Here is a 19,537-nt window from a genome sequence, read left to right as displayed (position 1 = left end):
AATGCACCCATATAAACACGTTCACAAAGCATACACATTCATCAAGGAGCTTATGTTTATGTTACTCTTTTTTAAAAAATTATTATATACTGAAAATAAAAAATTTAATAATATTATATACAAAAAAGGAACAAAATAAATGTAGATCAATAAAAAAAAATCAAAATTAAAATTTTGTCTTTTATTTTATATATATTGAGTCATAGAGAAGATGCCAAGGATGCATCCCTATCAACGATGGCTATAAGAATTTCTATTGCTTCGCTGTGGTAGTTGATATCTTCAACAACAATTTTAAAATAAATCATTTACTACCGATACTTAATACCTTAATGCTTAATGTATACTTATAGCAATATTATTACTACTTTTACCTGTGATAAAATATATCTCTCTCTCTCTTTTATTCTCCCAGTGGAGCATAGGGCCTCTACCATATTTTTATACTGGATTCGGTTATTTGATTTGCGGCATATATCACTCCAGGAATAGTTCGCTTCTCTTAATTCTTCTTCAATTGTTCTTCTCCAAGTTTTAGCTGGTGCTCCAGGTCTGCAGCTGCCTTGAGGATTCCATCTCATTGCTTGACGTGCAATGTTTCCATTGGGTCTGCGGAGATTGTGGCCTATCCAACGCCAAGATAAAATACATAACCTATGATTAATCGTATATTCACTTCGCCATGATTCCATGTAGCATATAGGCGTGATTTCAATTTTTCTGCACGTCAATCTTACAACTATGGTCGATAAAGCCAACTACTCTAAATAACTTTTTCCACAATGTTAAGATATATCTTGATATAGTTTAATTCTCGAGAAATTGGTCTTTAAAGTGGTCAACTTATTTTAAATACAATAACAAAAACTAAAGACTCCGTGGAGCATCAACTACTAGAATGTACAAGTGCTAGTAGTATTAAAGATAGATAACACAAATGACGTTTGACAATAACCTGATTATTATTGGTTTCCATATAAAAATGTTCAACTTTGCAAAATTAAACTATTGACATATAGCGTAGTAGAAAAAAAGACGTGCAAATAGCTGTCTTTACTAAGATCCTTTATTAAATGGGCGAGTTCGGGAAACAGTATCATGTCAGGAAAATCAGAATCAGAAATAGAAATCATGCAAACGTATATACTTGCTAGTATAAGCTAAAAGACCAACTGTAATCCAATCAAGTTTTAGTTTATACTCATTAAAAACTGAATTACGTGATAAACAACATCAACATTCATTCATCGATCATTCATAATATCCAGACATTTGAAGTGACTATATATAATTTACTTATTGGTAAAACCACAATCGATTAAAATTAAAAACTAATTTCTTATAATTAGGAATCACACAGAATAGTAAGGAAGAGAGAAGCGTAAATAAGACAGAAGAGTACATAAGACAGAATAGTAACATAAGCAAGATAGGAAATTAAGCAAGAGAGAAGAGTAGAGGGACGTGTGACCATGCTAAAAGTATGTATTTTATATTCTTGTTACTAAAGTTGTTACTAGAAATCTAACAACAAAATATTTATTATTATATTATTATTATTTTTAAAAAATTTTATTTATTATTGAAAATATTTGTTTGTGTTAAAGTAACTGTGACCTATTTATTATAAATTATTTAAATATTGTTCTCTTAGTAAAACATTTCGATCCAACGTTCTTAGGAAAACTGCTTAGTCCTCAATTCTTGCGAATGAGAATTTCTAATTGCGGCAGTCTTTAATGTTGAGGAGTGGTTTTGGGACATGCAGGCGACCAATTATGGAGTTCATATAGATCATTAAATCAGATTTTCAGCTTTACGATTACGATATTACAAAGGGGTATGCTTAGAATATTTTATTTGCCATCAACAGTTCCTAAGGATTAGGGAATAGGGTTATTGACCTTAGCGTCACTCGCAGGTGTTTGCCAGTTGGTAGAACGCCTAAGGTTGAACACTAATACCAAGGTCTGTTGGTGTTAGGGTTGAACAGGAAATAAAGCTCAGGCCAGACTATGTGTGGCTTTAGGTTTGTTTCTGAAATATGGTACTTGACCATTTCTATCGTTCAGTGAGAGCGGTGAAGGGGTTAATGTGCTGTATAAACATTACAACTCTGTACTAATTTTTAACCTATTTTATACAATAAAAGATACAATAAATTGACAGTAGTGTTAATAATATTATATAATATAAAGGCAGTTGCGAATATTAATTTCTTATCATAATATTTGTCATTATGTTAAAATAAATACAAGAGATTTTTCGTTAGAAAATAAATCTAAAATTTAGACACTAGATTTCTCTTATAAAATAGCAAAAAAATAGAAGCACTTAAACTTTTTTTTAACTATTCTTATGAGCGAAAATTAAAATTTAATAATGTTTACATAGCATATTTATTTGTTAGAAAAATTATTTTAATAATATATACTCCAAAAAATATTCTAAAATGTTCAAAACCAATAGTAATCGTTGTAGCCAAACTTAATACAAAAATGACTAAAAAAAATCTTATATACTTCTGTTGCCTCACAATTTCTAATTAAACATATAGGTTATCTTTCCGTTACTATATTTTATTTTCCAAATCCAGGCGGTTTAGGATTAGTCTTAATGCGCAAAAGCTGTTGGTGCTGGCCAATAATATGTTCTAAATGATTGCACTCACGTAGTTCAGCTTTAAATTCGTCTAAAGTCTTATAAAGTATCGGATATAATTGTGGTAACAAACCGTGATCCAAAGTAGGGAATAAATGGTGAAGTATGTGGTCACCAAAATGTGTCAATACTAAGAATTGTGAACGTTTTAAGTCTCCACGATCAATGATGGTATCGACTTGGAATAAGCCCCAATCACGATCCTCTCGATTTGCATCGCCTTCATGATGTATTCTAGGATCATGATGTGCCGCATTTAAGCCAATTATACAAAATACAAAACTAGAAAGGAGTGTTATTAAAATCCATTGTCTGACACAAAACAGCAGTGATAAATCATTTGTGACATATATGCTAATTGGTATAGATAAGCAAAGTAAGTCGTGCCAATGCATTATGTTTGTATTTTTAATCGAATATACTATTCTGAAAATATAAAATAGGTTTAAGTTACATACGTTTTAAAAGCCTGCAATTAAATACTTACCTCGTAATCATTTGTATTGGAAATGCCACTAAGTAAACAATTGGTTCAGTCACCCAACTAACATAACGCATAGCTAAATTCTTTATATACGGATTTGGTATCCAACAGAGAAAAGGTTCGAACATAGATAGTTCGAGATCGTAAAATGAGTTTGGATATATGTGATGTGAAAGTGCATGCGATACACGCCAAGCTGTAAAATTCATCATACTCAGATTAAATGTATACATACGCCAATTGTCTCGTCTATGGAAATAGTTATGAGCCGAAATAACTAGCCAACATAAGGATAAGCTCGCCAATCCTGTAAAAATTATGTTCCCAGCCTTAGCACTTGCAATGATGAAAATGAAAGTAGCTACCAGTAAGCCAAAATGCATATACTACACATAAATTTATTTAATATAATTTTATTTTATTTTTTAAATAGCTCCACTTACATTAGTTGTACGCTTGGGTGTATAGTCCATTGTTTTTATTGTATCACGAACGCGTCTCTTAAGTGTTTTGTAGAACCCATCTTCATGTAATGTAAGCGTATAAATTCTAGGTTTAGCTGCATCACGCACTTTATACTTTTCAATCATTTTTGTTGGAACAGCTGAAATATGGTGTGCCTCGAAAGCCTCTGTAATATCGGTACCCTACGTGAATGAAATAAATATTAGGTTATTTAAATTCAACAAGACAAACAAAAAGTGTATATGCACGCATATAAATTTAAATTCAAAAAAGCATTTAATATTCAATATTAAATCTAAAACAGAAAACTGAATATTTATAGATGTAAGTATTACTAAGTATCAATAATAGGTATATCAATATATTATCCTAGGTATCTATAAAGGAGATGGATATGACTTATGTGATGAAATGTATGTAGACATGAATAGTGCATTTAAAATAAAAATGGTGTAAAACCCAACCCAGTACTGGCTTTCCACTATATTACCACAAACCATGAGCCAGGTTTTAATAATGTTAAAATGTTAAAGAATGGCAGCGAAATAGGGAAAATTTTCTAGTAATGCTTTCAACTCACAAAGTTTTTAAAAATAATGAACTGTCATTTAAAATACAAATGGTGTAGAAGCCAACTCAGTACTGACTTTCCACTATATTATCCCGAACCATAAGCCAGGCTTTAATAATGTTAAGATGTTGAAGAAAGAATTGCAGCAAAATAGACAAAATTTTCTGGAAACGCTTTCAATTCACAAACTTTTTAAAAATAATAAATTTTTATTTAAAATACAAATGGTGTAGGAGCCAACCCAGTATATTACCCCGAACCAAGAGCCAGGTTTTGGTAATGTGAAAAAGTTAAGGGAAGAATGACAGCAAAATAGTGAAAATTCTCTAGAAATGCTTTCAATACTCAAAGTTTTTAAAAATAATAAACTGAACCACAAAACAGACAGAGAGTAGTGCTGCAATTTGTTCTAACTTTTACGATGTTCGATCAATGCAAGTATACTCGAATTCAAACATTTAGATCAAACACTTTAAATATTCAAGATGCTGAAATAGCAAATCTGATTTAGGCGTAATTTTATTTCCAATTTCTCACGGAAGATGTATGAAGATAACGAAGGTCGAAGATATTTTTTACAGTTCTGCTTACTTAAAATTAGAATTAGAGTTTTAGTAGCATAAATTCCATTAAATGAGTTTGAAGCATCTAAACGACAATTTTCTTATAGTACTCATATATACATATTCTATAAAATAATAATTAACAGAGCTCCAGAAAAATGTGCGAACATAAAAGTTAAGTACGGCTTTAGGTCAGTTGATTAAGGTGCGCTGACTCTGAGCTTTAAATTTGGCAGGACACGAGTTCGATTCCTAGTACTTCCAGTTTAAAAAAATTATTTAAAAACAATTAAATATAAGACATAATTCCAAGACAACTGAAGATGGATATTTGGCAATGCTCGAAACAGCTGTATGGTCAGTTAAAAATTCAATTAATTAAAATAAATAACTTTTTCACTTATAAGTCATATTATATCCGATCTCAAAATATATAATGATAAGAGTATAAGACAATAAGATTTAAGTATGAAATTGGTTGCAAAAAATTCATATTCTTCTGTTAAAAAAAAAAAAAGAAGCTACTTCCCTTAAAAGCCAATATCTAAACAAAAAGTATGATTGTGCTACTACTTACTTTAATATAACACTTTGCTATAATAAATATACTTAAATTTTGATTGAATATATACATATCTATATATATAAAGAATATATGCTACCTTTGTTTCTTTTAGCCAAAAAGAACCGCCAGGATGTTTGTCAATAAAATCCGTAAAATCATAAATGGAATCATATATGCGCCATAAGCCTTCTGCTTCATCGTCTTTTTGTTTTCCTAGTAACCAACTAAAATAAATGAAACGAAACATTTTATTAATATATAAACTTATATCAGTGAAAAAAAAATAATATTAATTTGGAATTAGATATTTATAACTGGAAACTTCGCAGATTATTTTTTATAGATATTAAACAGGATCTAGGATGTTGTCCAGTACCGATGTTGTCTAGTCCATGGTACCAAAACGAATTATTATTTGTGCTTAAATATGTTTTAGTAAAAAAGACTTTCATTCAACCCCAACCTAACTCAATTATTTTTTTGCATATTTAAGCCTAAATATTGAATATTTACTTAGTAACAGAATCATAAAGAACTAAATATATAACATTGTATTTAGATAGCTTTAACCATATGTATTATAAGAATAGAGTACTTCCTTTGAATATAACTAGATGGTGAATTTGACAAGGATTATAACAAGTAAGTTATATGCCAATAGATTAATTCAACAATTATTATTTAAATTTATTGAAATCCAATACCCTTAATTGGAAAAGTGGTAGTTTAATCCGTATATTTTTTCACACTTTTACCCCAAGGTTAAAATTGACCTAAAGACTTCATATGTTAAAAAAATTCAAAATATATTTTTTTTTATCAAGAATTGTTCATCCTATGACAAGAAATCTATATTGAGTAGAAAAGGGTGGTAATATTAAAATATAAATATTTATTGGCTTTAATAACAGTCTTGATAATAGTTTATATACAAAATATCCACCAATTTTGGCACGTTTCTGAACATTTTTTTTCTTTATTAATAATTAATTTCAATCGAGTATATATATTATATTGTATATTGTATTGGAGTATATTGGCCATTATTATAAACGATTTTTAACCATTTTTTATGTAGCTTTATATATCCATAGGTCTTTAACTTCTGTGGTTTATCGGCTTGCTTGAGAACTTGATCAAGTGATTTTAAGTGGCTTTTTAGTTGCTTAATATTTTACCATTTAGAGAATTTTACAGAGATCGAAAGAAATGTTAGCCAAATGATACAATGTCTGGGTTATATGGTGGATGCATTAAAACTCCAACTAAGTTCCATTAATTTGTTTCGGGTAAACATAGATTTATCTGGCACTATCATGATGGAACACAGCTACTTTTCTGTTGGTCAATTCTGTTCGCTGTTCTTTGATTGCTTCATTCAAGCTCTCCGAGTTGTCCGAATCCTACAAAACATTCACTATAACTTTGTTTACCGTCAATACATGTTTTGAAGTTGTTTGTGGAGGGTAACCGGCTCTTTAGATCCTGATCGCCTGCATTGAATCTATAATACATCTCTCCTCGCCCTTAATGATTCTCTTCAAAAATCGTTTGATTGTAGCGTTCGGTCAATAGCGATTCACTGATAGTAATTGAATTAATCAAATTTCTTTGTGTTTATTTCAAACTATCATGTGTTTAATGTTAATTGCATGCGTTATCTTCTGACTTTCTTCTGCCAGAAATCGGCGAATACTTTTTATTTATTTCAATATATAAAAAATAAGAATCACTTATTTAAAAAAAAAATATTTTTCTACTTAATTGGATTAAATTTGACCCAAAGAGATTAATATGAAGGTTAATAGAGTTTAAGATATCAAGAAGAATCTATTTTTAAACCCAAATATGTTAAAATTTTTTTTGGCCTCGTAAGTTTATGTTACTTTCTTGTAAGCTAACTTTAAAATTTCTGTGAAGAAGTTCTTATTAGATAAAGAAGAATTATTTATATCTATTTTAATATATTGCATTTAAACTTTTTGTTTTCAAACAAACCATCCCTCGATCCGTATTTCCCGCACTTCTGTAGCCGTTTTCAAAATACATTAAATATTTAACGTGTGCTTCGATGAACGGTGTTAAGGTGAGCGATCGAACTAAACTTTGATCTTTTAATCAAAGGAAATGTATTGAAAAATTAAATGCACTTGAGCTGTAATCACTTAATTCGTTAATATTTAAAAATAAAATTATAAAACTACTTATATATGCAAAAAGCATTATTTCGCCGCAAATGACCGTGGTTCATATGCGATGCAGGTTTTTTTCACTATTTAATTATACTTTTGATATACTTTGTAAAAACCTCACTATTATTAAATAAAAATGTTGTTATAATTTATTTAATTTAAATAAACTGCATTCTGTTTATGTGAATACTTGTTTGTAGTATTTAGTAAATTTGTAATTGACTTATAAATTCAAGGTGAAAGGTTAGTTTTTAAAGAGCATGAATGAAATAAATTAGTCTAAAATAGAAAAAACACTTAACCGGTTACTGATAATTATTATAGTAGAACCCAAGCTTCAGTTCTCCCAAAAACTAAAACTTGTTTTCTTTTCTTTCTTTTCATATTATTTTTATTTTCTATCATATATTTTTTGTTTATGTTTGAAAAAATTTATTCAAAAAAAAAAACAAAAAAAAAATTAATTATATATAAACATAAAATTTATCTGCAAATCATTCTTCAAAAACTCATTAAGTAGTTATTAATATTTCAGTGATGTACTGACCTCTGCACTGTGATGAGTTTTGAATTTCTGTACGTTGGATACTTCGTCGCAATACCACATTCCTTCCACTTTTCTATAACCATTTTACCGATTTGTTATTTTGTTTTGTGTTTTGTGATTTGTGTTTTGTGATTTGTAATTGTTTAAATAATTTATTTTTGATATTTTTTTAACTATTTTTAAATTTATTTTATTATCCACAAATGAATTCGCATTAATCGTGTGCAACAAATCTAACTTCTGAAACCAACTAATTCGCTGTTTGCTTCGAACTATCATTTTATATTATCAAATCAACTTGGACAGATTAGGTACAATCTCTACTTTGCTTTATGGAATTTTTTATACAATATTAAATTTCAAATATATTATAGCTCTTATAAGCATTTCCACCGAAGTCATGCTCCGAAGGGTATCGGCAGTTGATAATTTTATTTTGCTTTATTTTGCGGCTGAGTATAGGAATTTCTTATCAGAGATACACTAAGAGAAATTTGTTTTTTTTTTTGTTTTGTGTTTTGTTATAAATTTTTCAAGAAACTTGACACAGCAATTCTAAAAGTATGAACCCCTTTTTTGAAGCTTAACTCCTCACCAAGAGATATGCAAAATCCGATATATGTTTTTCACACCGGCATTTCATTTTAAAATTTTATTTTGGATTTATAAAAATAGAAAAAAGTATATTAAGATATTATTGTATATAATAATATATTACTAATAGATATATTATATATTATTATATATTATAATATATTATCACTTCTCAACCGATTTCATAGTTTCACTATAGATTTATGGAACACAATATTATTGTGCAAATTAATGAGACTCTTTAATAAATTTGATAACTAAAGTATCAAAATACTAAAACTGGCAATAATATGATTTAATCAAATAATTAATAATTTATAATGTATCAAAACTGGTGGAAATCACATAAAAAAAAAAATAAAAATACATATATATATAAATAAAGAATATAAAATATAAATATATATAAATAAAAAGTATATAAATAAAAGTATATATATAATTAAAAATATTTTTATGAATAAAAATATATATAAATAAAAATATATATAATAGTAAGAATATATATATAAATAAAAATATATGTATAAATAAAAGTATATGTACGAATAGAAATATGTATATAAATAAAAATATATGTATATAAATAAATATATATATAAATACGAAAAATATGTAAATAAAAGTTTATATATAAATAAAAGTATATATATAAATAAAAATATATATATAAATAAACATATATATATGAATAAATATATATATATAAATAAAAATATGTATATAAATAAAAATATATGTATGAATAAAAATATATATATAAATAAAAAAATATATTTAATAAAAATATATGTATTAATTATTAATAAATAAGAATATACAAATAAACTATAATACATACATGTATAAATAAAAATATATGTATAAATAAAAGTATATGAACGAATAAAAATATATATATAAATAAACATATATATAAATAAAAAAAATATATAAATAAAAATATATTTACAAATATATATATATATATATATATATATGTTAATAAAAATATATGTATAAATACACATAAAAATATATATAAAAAAGAATATATCAAGGCTAATGAATCACAAAACTTTTTATTTTAAAATAATTTAATTTTTATGGTGGACTATACCAAGTATTGGTGAGTTTCGAAAATTACCAAATACCCATCATCAGTGCTATTTAGAAATATTTCATGGATTTGAATATTTGTAAATAATTTTTAGATTACAAATACCCAGAATTAAATTATTAGTAATTTAAAACGTAGAGCCATCTTTTTTAAGGAATTGATCGGTAGGTTACCGTACCTTTTGTTACTCTACCATAATTTAAGGCTTGTCATTTCACATACAAATTCACTTGATTTGCTTAATTAATCAGATAACAAGCATAAACTATACATATATAGTAATACATAGCCTAATTAACAATTGTAGTTTTGATATTTCAGTATAATATATAAAATGTAAAATATATATAAAAATATCTTTTTGCGTAGACAATCCTTTTATAGATATTTTTTATTTTATCTATACATGAATAATAGTGTAAATAATATACATAATATAATATATTGTGTATAATATAATACATATTCTGAATAATATAATATTGTAAATATAACTACAAAATAAAAAGTTTAGTTTTATTTTTTAAGAAAAAATATTAAATTTAAATTTGATATCATAAAATAATTATAAATTTTTTATACTTTTCTTGCAGTGAACATAACATTTTAATGGTAAACGACCAACCACAAAATATTGTATATAGAAAAAATATGATATCATCATTAAAAGTTTAAAAATGAAATAAAAAAAAGAAAGAAAAATACGTTTGTCATAACACCAAAAGCTACCTTTGAACCGAGAGAATCAATATACTTGACCAATTCCTTTTATTATTTTTATTATTTATTATTTATAAAATAAAAAAAATGTATTATAATTATAAATAAAAATTATATTTTTTTAAATTATAATTTATATAATTATATTTTACCAGACTCGTTTTTTGGTCTGACTGTACCAAAATCTAACAACAGTCATATTATATTTAATTATACCATAGCACAGATTGGACTTATAAATCCCGAAAATATAGTGGAAAAGATGAACGCGACCCCAGAGAGTTGGGGAACGATAGTTGGGGAGTCATATGTGATTTAAGTTCTCAAAACGAAGAAATTAGATTTAGAAAGGAGAACTAAAAACTAGAATAAAAAATATAATAAATAAAGTGAGAAAACCAAGAAAATGCGGTGAAAAGTGGTGGTCTGGACGCAAATCGAAAATCAAGAGAGCATGGCTTGAAATCCCAACATAAAAGAGACCCTCCTCGTAGTAATGCGAAATCGGTTTCAAGAGGGTATATATCTCGCTGAAGAGGAGGTATTTAAGTATACTACATATTAATGTTAGGGCGTCGGGCACACTATTCCGACGACGGTCGGTTTGACGATGCATAAAACATTCCACTTCCTCACCACAAAAAAAAAAAAATACCAGAGCACTCTTCATACCTTATACGGGTACCGCGTATAGGGGGTATTACTGTATATATATACTTTGTGTGATTAATTAAAATAAGTGTAGTTTTATTTTCTTTAATTATTTCACTGAATTTCATTTAAATTACATTTAATTTAAATATGTTTAAACTTGATGAAATGCTAATAAAAAATGTTTTGGAAATGGACAACTAACTATTAAACTTAAATGTTGACATACTATATAGGTATTATTAACACATGTAAATGTTTTAATGAATAATACTATAATAAGTTTATTATTAAGATCAGAGTAATAATAAATGTATAAACTTAACTGCCAGGCTAAAGAGTAATTTCAAAAATTAATTAATTTGTTAATAGCGACGCTCTTGATTATATGGTTTTTTTTTTATTTTTTAAAAAATATTTTTTTTTCAGTGTGTTGTGTGCATTATATATTTTCTCTCTTTTTTTTGATACTTTGATAGACATTACCCTACAGTGGACGACTAGTAAACGATCACGCTACTAAATCATGTTTGATTTTAATTAATTATATGAACGTACTTACTTTAATCAGGAGCTGTATGTTTTATTTAAACCCTTCTTCAAATTTAAGGTATATATTAAAAAACTTTTATAAATAATCTTTTAAAATGACTAATTAATTAAATTTAATACAATGCCTCTTTGCTAAATATAACATTATCAAAAATTTACTATAGGATATACAATCTAAAGAAAATTTCCAGTGTTACCTAAAACCTAGTTGACCTTATTATACAATGTACTTACTATATTATTTTAAATAAGCGATATAAAAAAAATTACTGTTTGCTATATTTATAATATGTATTATACATAACAAATTATTATTATTATTATATTATTTTCTTAACTATGTACATTTATTTGTGTTTATTTTTTTCGGTTGCTTTCGACTAGTAAAATTATTTAAAAGTTTTAATCTTAACTACTCATATCTTAAAATGAATCGTTGAGTTTCATTGTTAAGTTGGTCATTTTGAAGATATTACATATATTAAAAATATGCTGCAAGCATTTTTTATCAATATTTAAATACAGTCTAGTATAATAATTATAGATAATGAACACAAACTGTACAGACAAGATAATACGACAACTATAAACAAGATAATGAACACAAGCTTTTTGGTGCTAATGAACTAATGAAAATTAAAATCATTAACGAATATTATTTTATTTATTGTTAAACAGATCCATTATGTACACAACTTTCTAATCGCTCTATATTCAAGCTACTTAATCGTTCAGGTGCTTGCTTCGTTCATCTCATTCGCTTATGATATTTTATAGCCTCTCACTATCGTTCACTTAAAAAGCATTCACTTATTCGAAATCCATTAAATTACGAACTATTGAAAAACCTACAACTTTTATATCATTATATATCATTGAAAATTATAACACAAACAAAAACTAGTACTCGTATGATGGATAAAACAATAACTAAAAAATAAGAAATATTTAGATAGGAAACTGTCATCAATATCCGAGAATTTTATTCGTTTTTCGGTTTGAATAACTGCAATTATAATTAGCAGTTTTCTTTACTTATCAATATGAAGCTTGACTTAAAATGTGATGTTCAAATAACAGTTGTTTTGAAACATTTTAATAACTGCATCTAACAAACTGCGTTAAGTTCAAGCTCCCCACTTCCATTATGGAATACTTAAAGACATTACTATAAAATCTAACGAAAAATTTTTTTTTAAACATTGATCACTAGTTTTGAAACAGTAATTTTCTCTGGCTAATTCCGCTAAATTGAACGTCGTAAATATCAATCGACAGTAAATTGATACTATAGTCAGCTGTCTCAGAACTAATGACAACCGACGGCGTATATACATTAAGACTGAAAAGTTTTCGGAAATTCTCATTTAAAATTCGCGCGCTGTATATTTTTCGATATTTTAAGTTTATGTAGTTTGGCAGCACTGTCCTTAATTACTATGCCAAAAATGAGCGCGATCTGTCAGACAGTTCTTTTACGGCAGCTGTTGAAACCAGTTCACCTCAGTAGTGCGTTGCGAAATGTCTTCGACGGTCGTACGACCGTCCTGAAAGGCTTTGTACCACTCATAAACTTGAGTTTTCGATAAAACTGATTCCCCATAAGCCTTTTGTAGCATTCGCAACGATTCTGCACACGAAATTTCGTTCGAAACACAAAATTTGATGCAAACTCTTTGTTCAATATTTTTTTCCATTGTTTTTTTCGCAACGCACTACTGAGGTGAACTGGTTTCAACAGCTGCCGTAAAACGAACTGTCTGACAGATCGCGCTCATTTTTGGCATAGTAATTGTCCTTAATTGCTGCCAAACTACATAAACTTAAAATATCGAAAAATATACAGCGCGCGAATTTTAAATGAGAATTTCCGAAAACTTTTCGGTCTTAATGTAGAAACCCATTTAAACGGAGTTGTTAAAAACTAATTTAAAGTGTGAAGTTGAAAATATATTAAATTGAAATTCTATAAAATATATACATTTTATGTCTTTATATCAATATAGTCCGACATATTTTAGGTAGGTTTGAAGGTCAAAACCCCTTGGAATATGCCACTAAGTATATGAAATATACTTACACTACCAAAACTAATTATTGTGTATAGATATAAAAAATAATTATTCTCTAAAAATAAGTAAAAATAGATAAACAAAAATTAAAAAAAAATAGGAAAAAGAAAAAGAATTTTAAAAAATATTAGAAAAAGTAAAAAAAATAAAATAAAATAAAAAAAAATTTAAACAAAAAATATGTAATAAAAAATAATAAAAATAAAAAATAAAAATAAAACAAAAAATTAAAAATTAAAAAAAATAAAACAAAAATAAAAATAAATTAAAAAAAATACATAAAAACAAAAAATAAAACAAAGTTAGAAAAAATGCTGTTCTCTTTAAAACTGACTCTTGCCTTTTTAAAGTCAAGAACCACTGATAGTTCTTTTAAAATTAAAATCACTGATCTCCACAAAGTATTTATGACGACACCAGTTTGCGTCGTCACTGTAATAAAATATGTTAAAATGTGTATTAAAATGATGAGTAAATACAATTATAAAAATCATTGTGATCGATTTGTTAATAATAATTATTATTATTCAACAAAAAAAATATAGTATATATAGTATATAGTATAAATATTGAATTTCATTGTACTGTTCGTTCATCCAAACGGGAAACTGTTTGAGTAATTTATTTGAGATATTGTATGTAGCTGTGATGAAGTATCAAATATACTTTGCTTCTTTGAAGTATCAAATGTTATTTTTTTTGTTTTATTTTTTAATTTTTATAAAAAATTATTTATATTACAGATATTTCGATCTATTTCATAGACCATCTTCAGTGTACGATTTATTTCTATAATATAAATAATTTTTTTATAAAAATTAAAATACAATTAAATATTTAACACAAATTTATAAGTGTAGTTTTTTAATAAAAAAACATTTTTAATTCTTATGTGCTAAATTAACAACCTAAATCCAGTAATAATAAAAAAAAAAACTTCAATATTTAGTGTAAATATAAACTAACGGAAAAGCCATACAAAAGAAATTCAAAAAAATAAAAAGTCAAATTATTTACATATATGTATATATACATAGAACTGTATACATAGAACTGAAATGTATATATACATAGAGAAAAATATAATTAAAATTATATTAATAAACTGTTGTTTAAAAACTACCTGGTAAATATGGTTAAGGTTGTTTCCTTCACATTTTTTTTGATTTAATGGAACATATTTTTGACATTATTATTTATGTTAAATAATATTGTTCTTAATATTATTCGTGACTTCATTTAAATTTAATTTAAATTTAATATATATATATATATATACACATCTACAATTTTTTGCATAGTTACCTCTATCAAACATTATATTTTTTCATTCTATTAAACTAACTTTTAAAATCTTTCTGTAATATAGAATTGATTATGATATTTTGTTATAAAATTATTACAATGTGTATAATTTCTAGGAACTACTTAAGCAGCGTATTTTTTCAGATATACCTGACGCTGGGATCTACCATGTAGTGATTAAATACATTTAAACGCCTACATAAGAAGTGTTTCCCTTGAGACGGGCTGCCACAAGGAATTATTATCTAGTAATAAAGCACATTTGGATGCCTAACCAATACGAGTCTCTTGTGAGACTAACTACCAATAGGTTATACCATTGTATTTAATTTTTTTTAAGTAAGTTTAAAGAAATTCTTAAATGTAAGTGAATATATGTAATATTATTAAATATATAATATAATATACAATATATAATTACTATAAAATGTTATATAATATGATATAATATATTATAGTACGATAAATAACACGTATTGCATTTATAAATAGCCGAATGTGACCAAATATAGTTAAAATCGAACTAGAACTTTTAACTAGAATTACAAATTGGTGTATTTTACGAAATTTTAACTTTATATAAAATATAATTTTAATTTGAAATATAATTTAATTAAAATTTTATATAAAATTTAATTTTTGTTTTATATAAAATGTAATTTTCATTTTAAATTAACTGTAATTTTAATTTTAAATAAACTGTAATTTTAATGTTAAATAAAATTTAATTTTTATTTTATATAAAATATAATTTTGATTTTAAAAAACAACCAATTTTTATGTTATTATTATTAGTATTGTTAGGGGATGCGGCACTGCGATCATCGGGCATATTGTGACCCCTTCTGAGTTTCTTAAGTTTAGTATAGAACCTACTTTACAGAGTTTTATTGCCTCTTCCGTAAGAATATACATTCCCAGGAGCCCAGGAATATACATTAACAGAAACAAAAAGAATTAATACTTAGTCAATAGTTAAGCAAACTAGAAATTGTAAGTATTTAACACCACCTTTAGTAGTTGAGGAACCTATTGAAGTAAACATGGAATGTACGTGACTACAACTCAACTTTGCAAATAACGCTTATAAACAAAAGTTCTTATACTTGATTCCAAGAACGGCCGAGTCTACATCCCGGAGCCACTCGACAACCTGGACGATCAAACGCTGTTCAACACTCCCCAAAAGGACTACACAAGCAGGTTCCAGCGGGTTATTAAAATAACAACAGAAGATACTTGTTTTAACACAATTTTTTATGTTAAATGGTGTTTCATTTACCTTGATATTAATTATCAAATTTAACCACGATTGGTGTTCAGACATTCGACTGGAATAAATACAACAAAAAAATTTTTAATAAGTACCAGAAAAACGTATTAAATATAACGTTTTTTTTATTAAATATAACATGTAAAAATATTATTTTATATTAACACAGAATTTGCAGAGTTTGCATCTCGTTTTATTAATGCATTACAATATTATTAAATAAAAAAAAACACATTATTTAATTATAAAAATAAGGCTTAAAAATGAAACACTAAAAATGGAAAATAACTGGATCTAAGCATAACAAAAAGCAAGAGTAAGTCCAGTTATGTAGGTATGGGACTCCGACATCTTGTAAAATAGCAGGATTAAACACGCGCTAAACTATGTACTTAATTTATGTAATTATAGTTATTTATTTATTTTTATTTTTAGAAAATTAGAAATTCTGTAAAACAATATAAAATGGAAGGACAACAAATCATAATATATAAAATATTATTTTTCTTTATAATTCGTTGCAGTAATTTCCACAATTGGCAGTCTAGGAAGCGATACAAAAATTAGTTTTTTTTCTTTTAGCATAAAATGTTGCATCCCAGCGTAAATATGGAATTTCTTAACAAGACAATATGTTTCAAAATGATTTAAATATAAATCATTTATAAATATTTAAATATAAGAAATAATTCCCAGACGACTGAAGATGGGTATTTGGCAATGCTCGAAACAGCTGTATTGTCAGCCAATAATTCAATTAATTAATATAATATAAAAATAATTTTTGTTTTTGTACTTTAATACTTTTTGAAACCTCTCTAAAAAAATCTCATAACATCACAAAGACAGTTGACTTTGTTAAAGAGTTGTGGGTTATTGTGGACTCTAAGTAGTTACTTTTTTCTTTAATTTAAAAATCGACAGTATCCTTATTCACGCCAAAGAGTCTTTTCAGACACTTTCCACTCCTTAACCATCGAACCATGTGTGTTAAATCATCAAATACATTCACTTCTTTTAAGCATGTTTTTAAATACCTGCGTCTTAGTATTTCAGTTTATAAATTATTTATATAGCAATATACCAAAAAACTGCTGTTGATGAATAATGCAATGGAAAGAAGAAACATACATATGAAAACCTTTTTCATTATTTAACCGACAAAGCCTTTTTATAATATATGGGCCTTGTTATAAATGAAATAATTATATCAAATTAAATATTGAAGAAGTTGTGATTACGATTGCATCACAATGGGTAAACCGTGGAAAGATTTTTTATTAGTGCTCAAACAATTTTGCTACTGCCTGAAGAAAACTAGGTCCGAAAGAAATTTCTCACAGTACCCGCCAACTACAACAAATATTTCTATCAACATTATTACAAGATTTTACTCTATTTTGGTGATATATATGTATATCGCACATTTTAAAATAATAATAATCAAAAGATGCAAATAAATTTAGCATTAGCTATAATTAATTTTAGAATAGGTCACGTATTCTATATAGCATAATTCTTCACACACTTAACCGCAATAATAAATATTTAAAATAATATTAGATTAGAAATTTTTAGTAACAAACACAAAAATTAATCTAATACTCAATGTTTGTTTCATAAATATAATTCATACCTCCATATTGCCTCTACACTAGTAGGCACATAAATGGCGATAACAAGTGCGTACCGGCAGCCGCTTAATGTTTCCGCGCTGCATAAACGCAAAATAGCATCAACACTAATAACCCTACATACGAATGCCACCTTTTGATACAGGAATGCAATTAATGTATAAAACAATTTTAAACAAATAAACACATATTTATTTTAGCGACTATCTTACAGGCATATTTATATTTATATTAACATCAATTAATCGCTGTCATCACTGTCCTGGTCGTCTTTTTTCTTCAGAATCTCTCGAAATTCCTTGACTTTAATTTTTTGAGGAATAATTTGTAACAAGAATTCCAAAGATTCACGACTCTGAGCGAACTTTGCCAAATGTTCATACTTAAGCGTATTTCCTTTGTCGACCTTAGTAATGGATTCCTTTGTGACATGTTGAATGAACATTTCTGTAGCTTTGGCCATCAAAAACAATACTTCATTTGTAATTTGTCCAGTATCCAAGGAGCTCTTCATAATTGTACGTATGCGGGCCAACGGCAAAGCAGTGTCCGTTGGCAATGACTTTCCAGTTGTTGAATCCGGAGCAACCATTATTTATTTCATCATCAAACAAATCAACTAACAAATGCAGCTCGAAGTGCAAACGTCAGGCGCCAATTGAAAAAAGAAAGCAATGTTATTTACAGAGTTGCTTTATTTTTCAAAATGTGTAGCAAAGAATATCTTACAAGAACGGCAACTGCATTGTGAACTAAAATTTATTTTTTGCACAACAACACTTTACCGTGTAGCTCTTGAAAATGTTAGTGAAAATAGCATTAACATCAGCTGAAATCATTGAAATTTTTCAACTTTTCACCTTTTTCCGATACTTCAGGTACTTTTGAGAACGAAATATTTCTTTCTCACAATCAATGTAAGAAAGTGTGCGGTTTTGTTTTTTGGCTTTGATTTTCTGAAAAAATTATAACATATAAAGTAATAGTATATATTGCTCTTATAATAAATTATAACGAATAAACTTAGCAAACAAAAATAAATTTCAATGTTGAAATGGGAAAATACAAGGGAAGAAAAAATTTTAAATGTTTCTTTTTTAAATTTTCACACAATAATGATGAAAGAAGATAAATTATCATTTAAGTTCTATGCACACTTCTAATATAAAAGTTTTGCAAAAGTATTTTACAATTTATTTTAAAATATTAGTAAGTCTGCATTTAATATTCACATTGAGATTATAATATTTAAATAAAAAATTTTGTTTGTTCTGTTTTTTTTGTTATTTTAAAATTTTTTTTATGACATTATTTATTATTTTAATGACATAAACATAACAAAAAAATAAATATTTTTAATTTTTATATTATGCAAAATTTTTATTAAATTCATCAAAAATAAACTAAAAATTTACAGAATATATCTCGTTTAAATCTTGCATTAATTCTGGTAAATAATTAAGCCTATATCATATGCCAAAATATTATGAAAAATAATGTTTGAAAAGCAATTTTTTTTCGTTACGCTCGAAGTGTCAGGAGTTTCCGTTCTTTGTAAGATATTCTTTGACGTGTATTATCTTACAAAT

At 26.4% G+C, this 19,537-nt stretch overlaps 2 protein-coding genes across 2 annotated transcripts; both read right to left on the bottom strand.

Annotated features, from left to right (window-relative positions):
- Positions 1 to 2,415: 2,415 nt before the first annotated feature.
- Positions 2,416 to 8,380, bottom strand: LOC119662727 (cytochrome b5-related protein). The gene is made up of 5 exons (XM_038072431.1): positions 8,049 to 8,380; positions 5,407 to 5,533; positions 3,589 to 3,792; positions 3,149 to 3,531; positions 2,416 to 3,087 (listed from the first exon to the last, which is right to left on the bottom strand). Exons 1-5 carry the CDS (start codon positions 8,129 to 8,131, stop codon positions 2,580 to 2,582), a joined length of 1,305 nt encoding a protein of 434 aa, XP_037928359.1. The 5' UTR covers positions 8,132 to 8,380; the 3' UTR covers positions 2,416 to 2,579.
- Positions 8,381 to 18,117: 9,737 nt separating this feature from the next.
- LOC119662726 (chromatin accessibility complex 16kD protein-like) lies at positions 18,118 to 18,621 on the bottom strand. Its single transcript, XM_038072430.1, has one exon. The coding sequence runs from the start codon at positions 18,538 to 18,540 to the stop codon at positions 18,190 to 18,192; it is 351 nt and encodes a 116-aa protein (XP_037928358.1). The 5' UTR covers positions 18,541 to 18,621; the 3' UTR covers positions 18,118 to 18,189.
- Between the last annotated feature and the right edge of the window lie 916 nt (positions 18,622 to 19,537).

Source organism: Teleopsis dalmanni, chromosome X (assembly GCF_002237135.1).
Source record: "Teleopsis dalmanni isolate 2A chromosome X, ASM223713v2, whole genome shotgun sequence".
NCBI classification, from domain to species: domain Eukaryota; kingdom Metazoa; phylum Arthropoda; class Insecta; order Diptera; family Diopsidae; genus Teleopsis; species Teleopsis dalmanni.
This window is presented reverse-complemented; position numbering and strand designations above follow the sequence as displayed.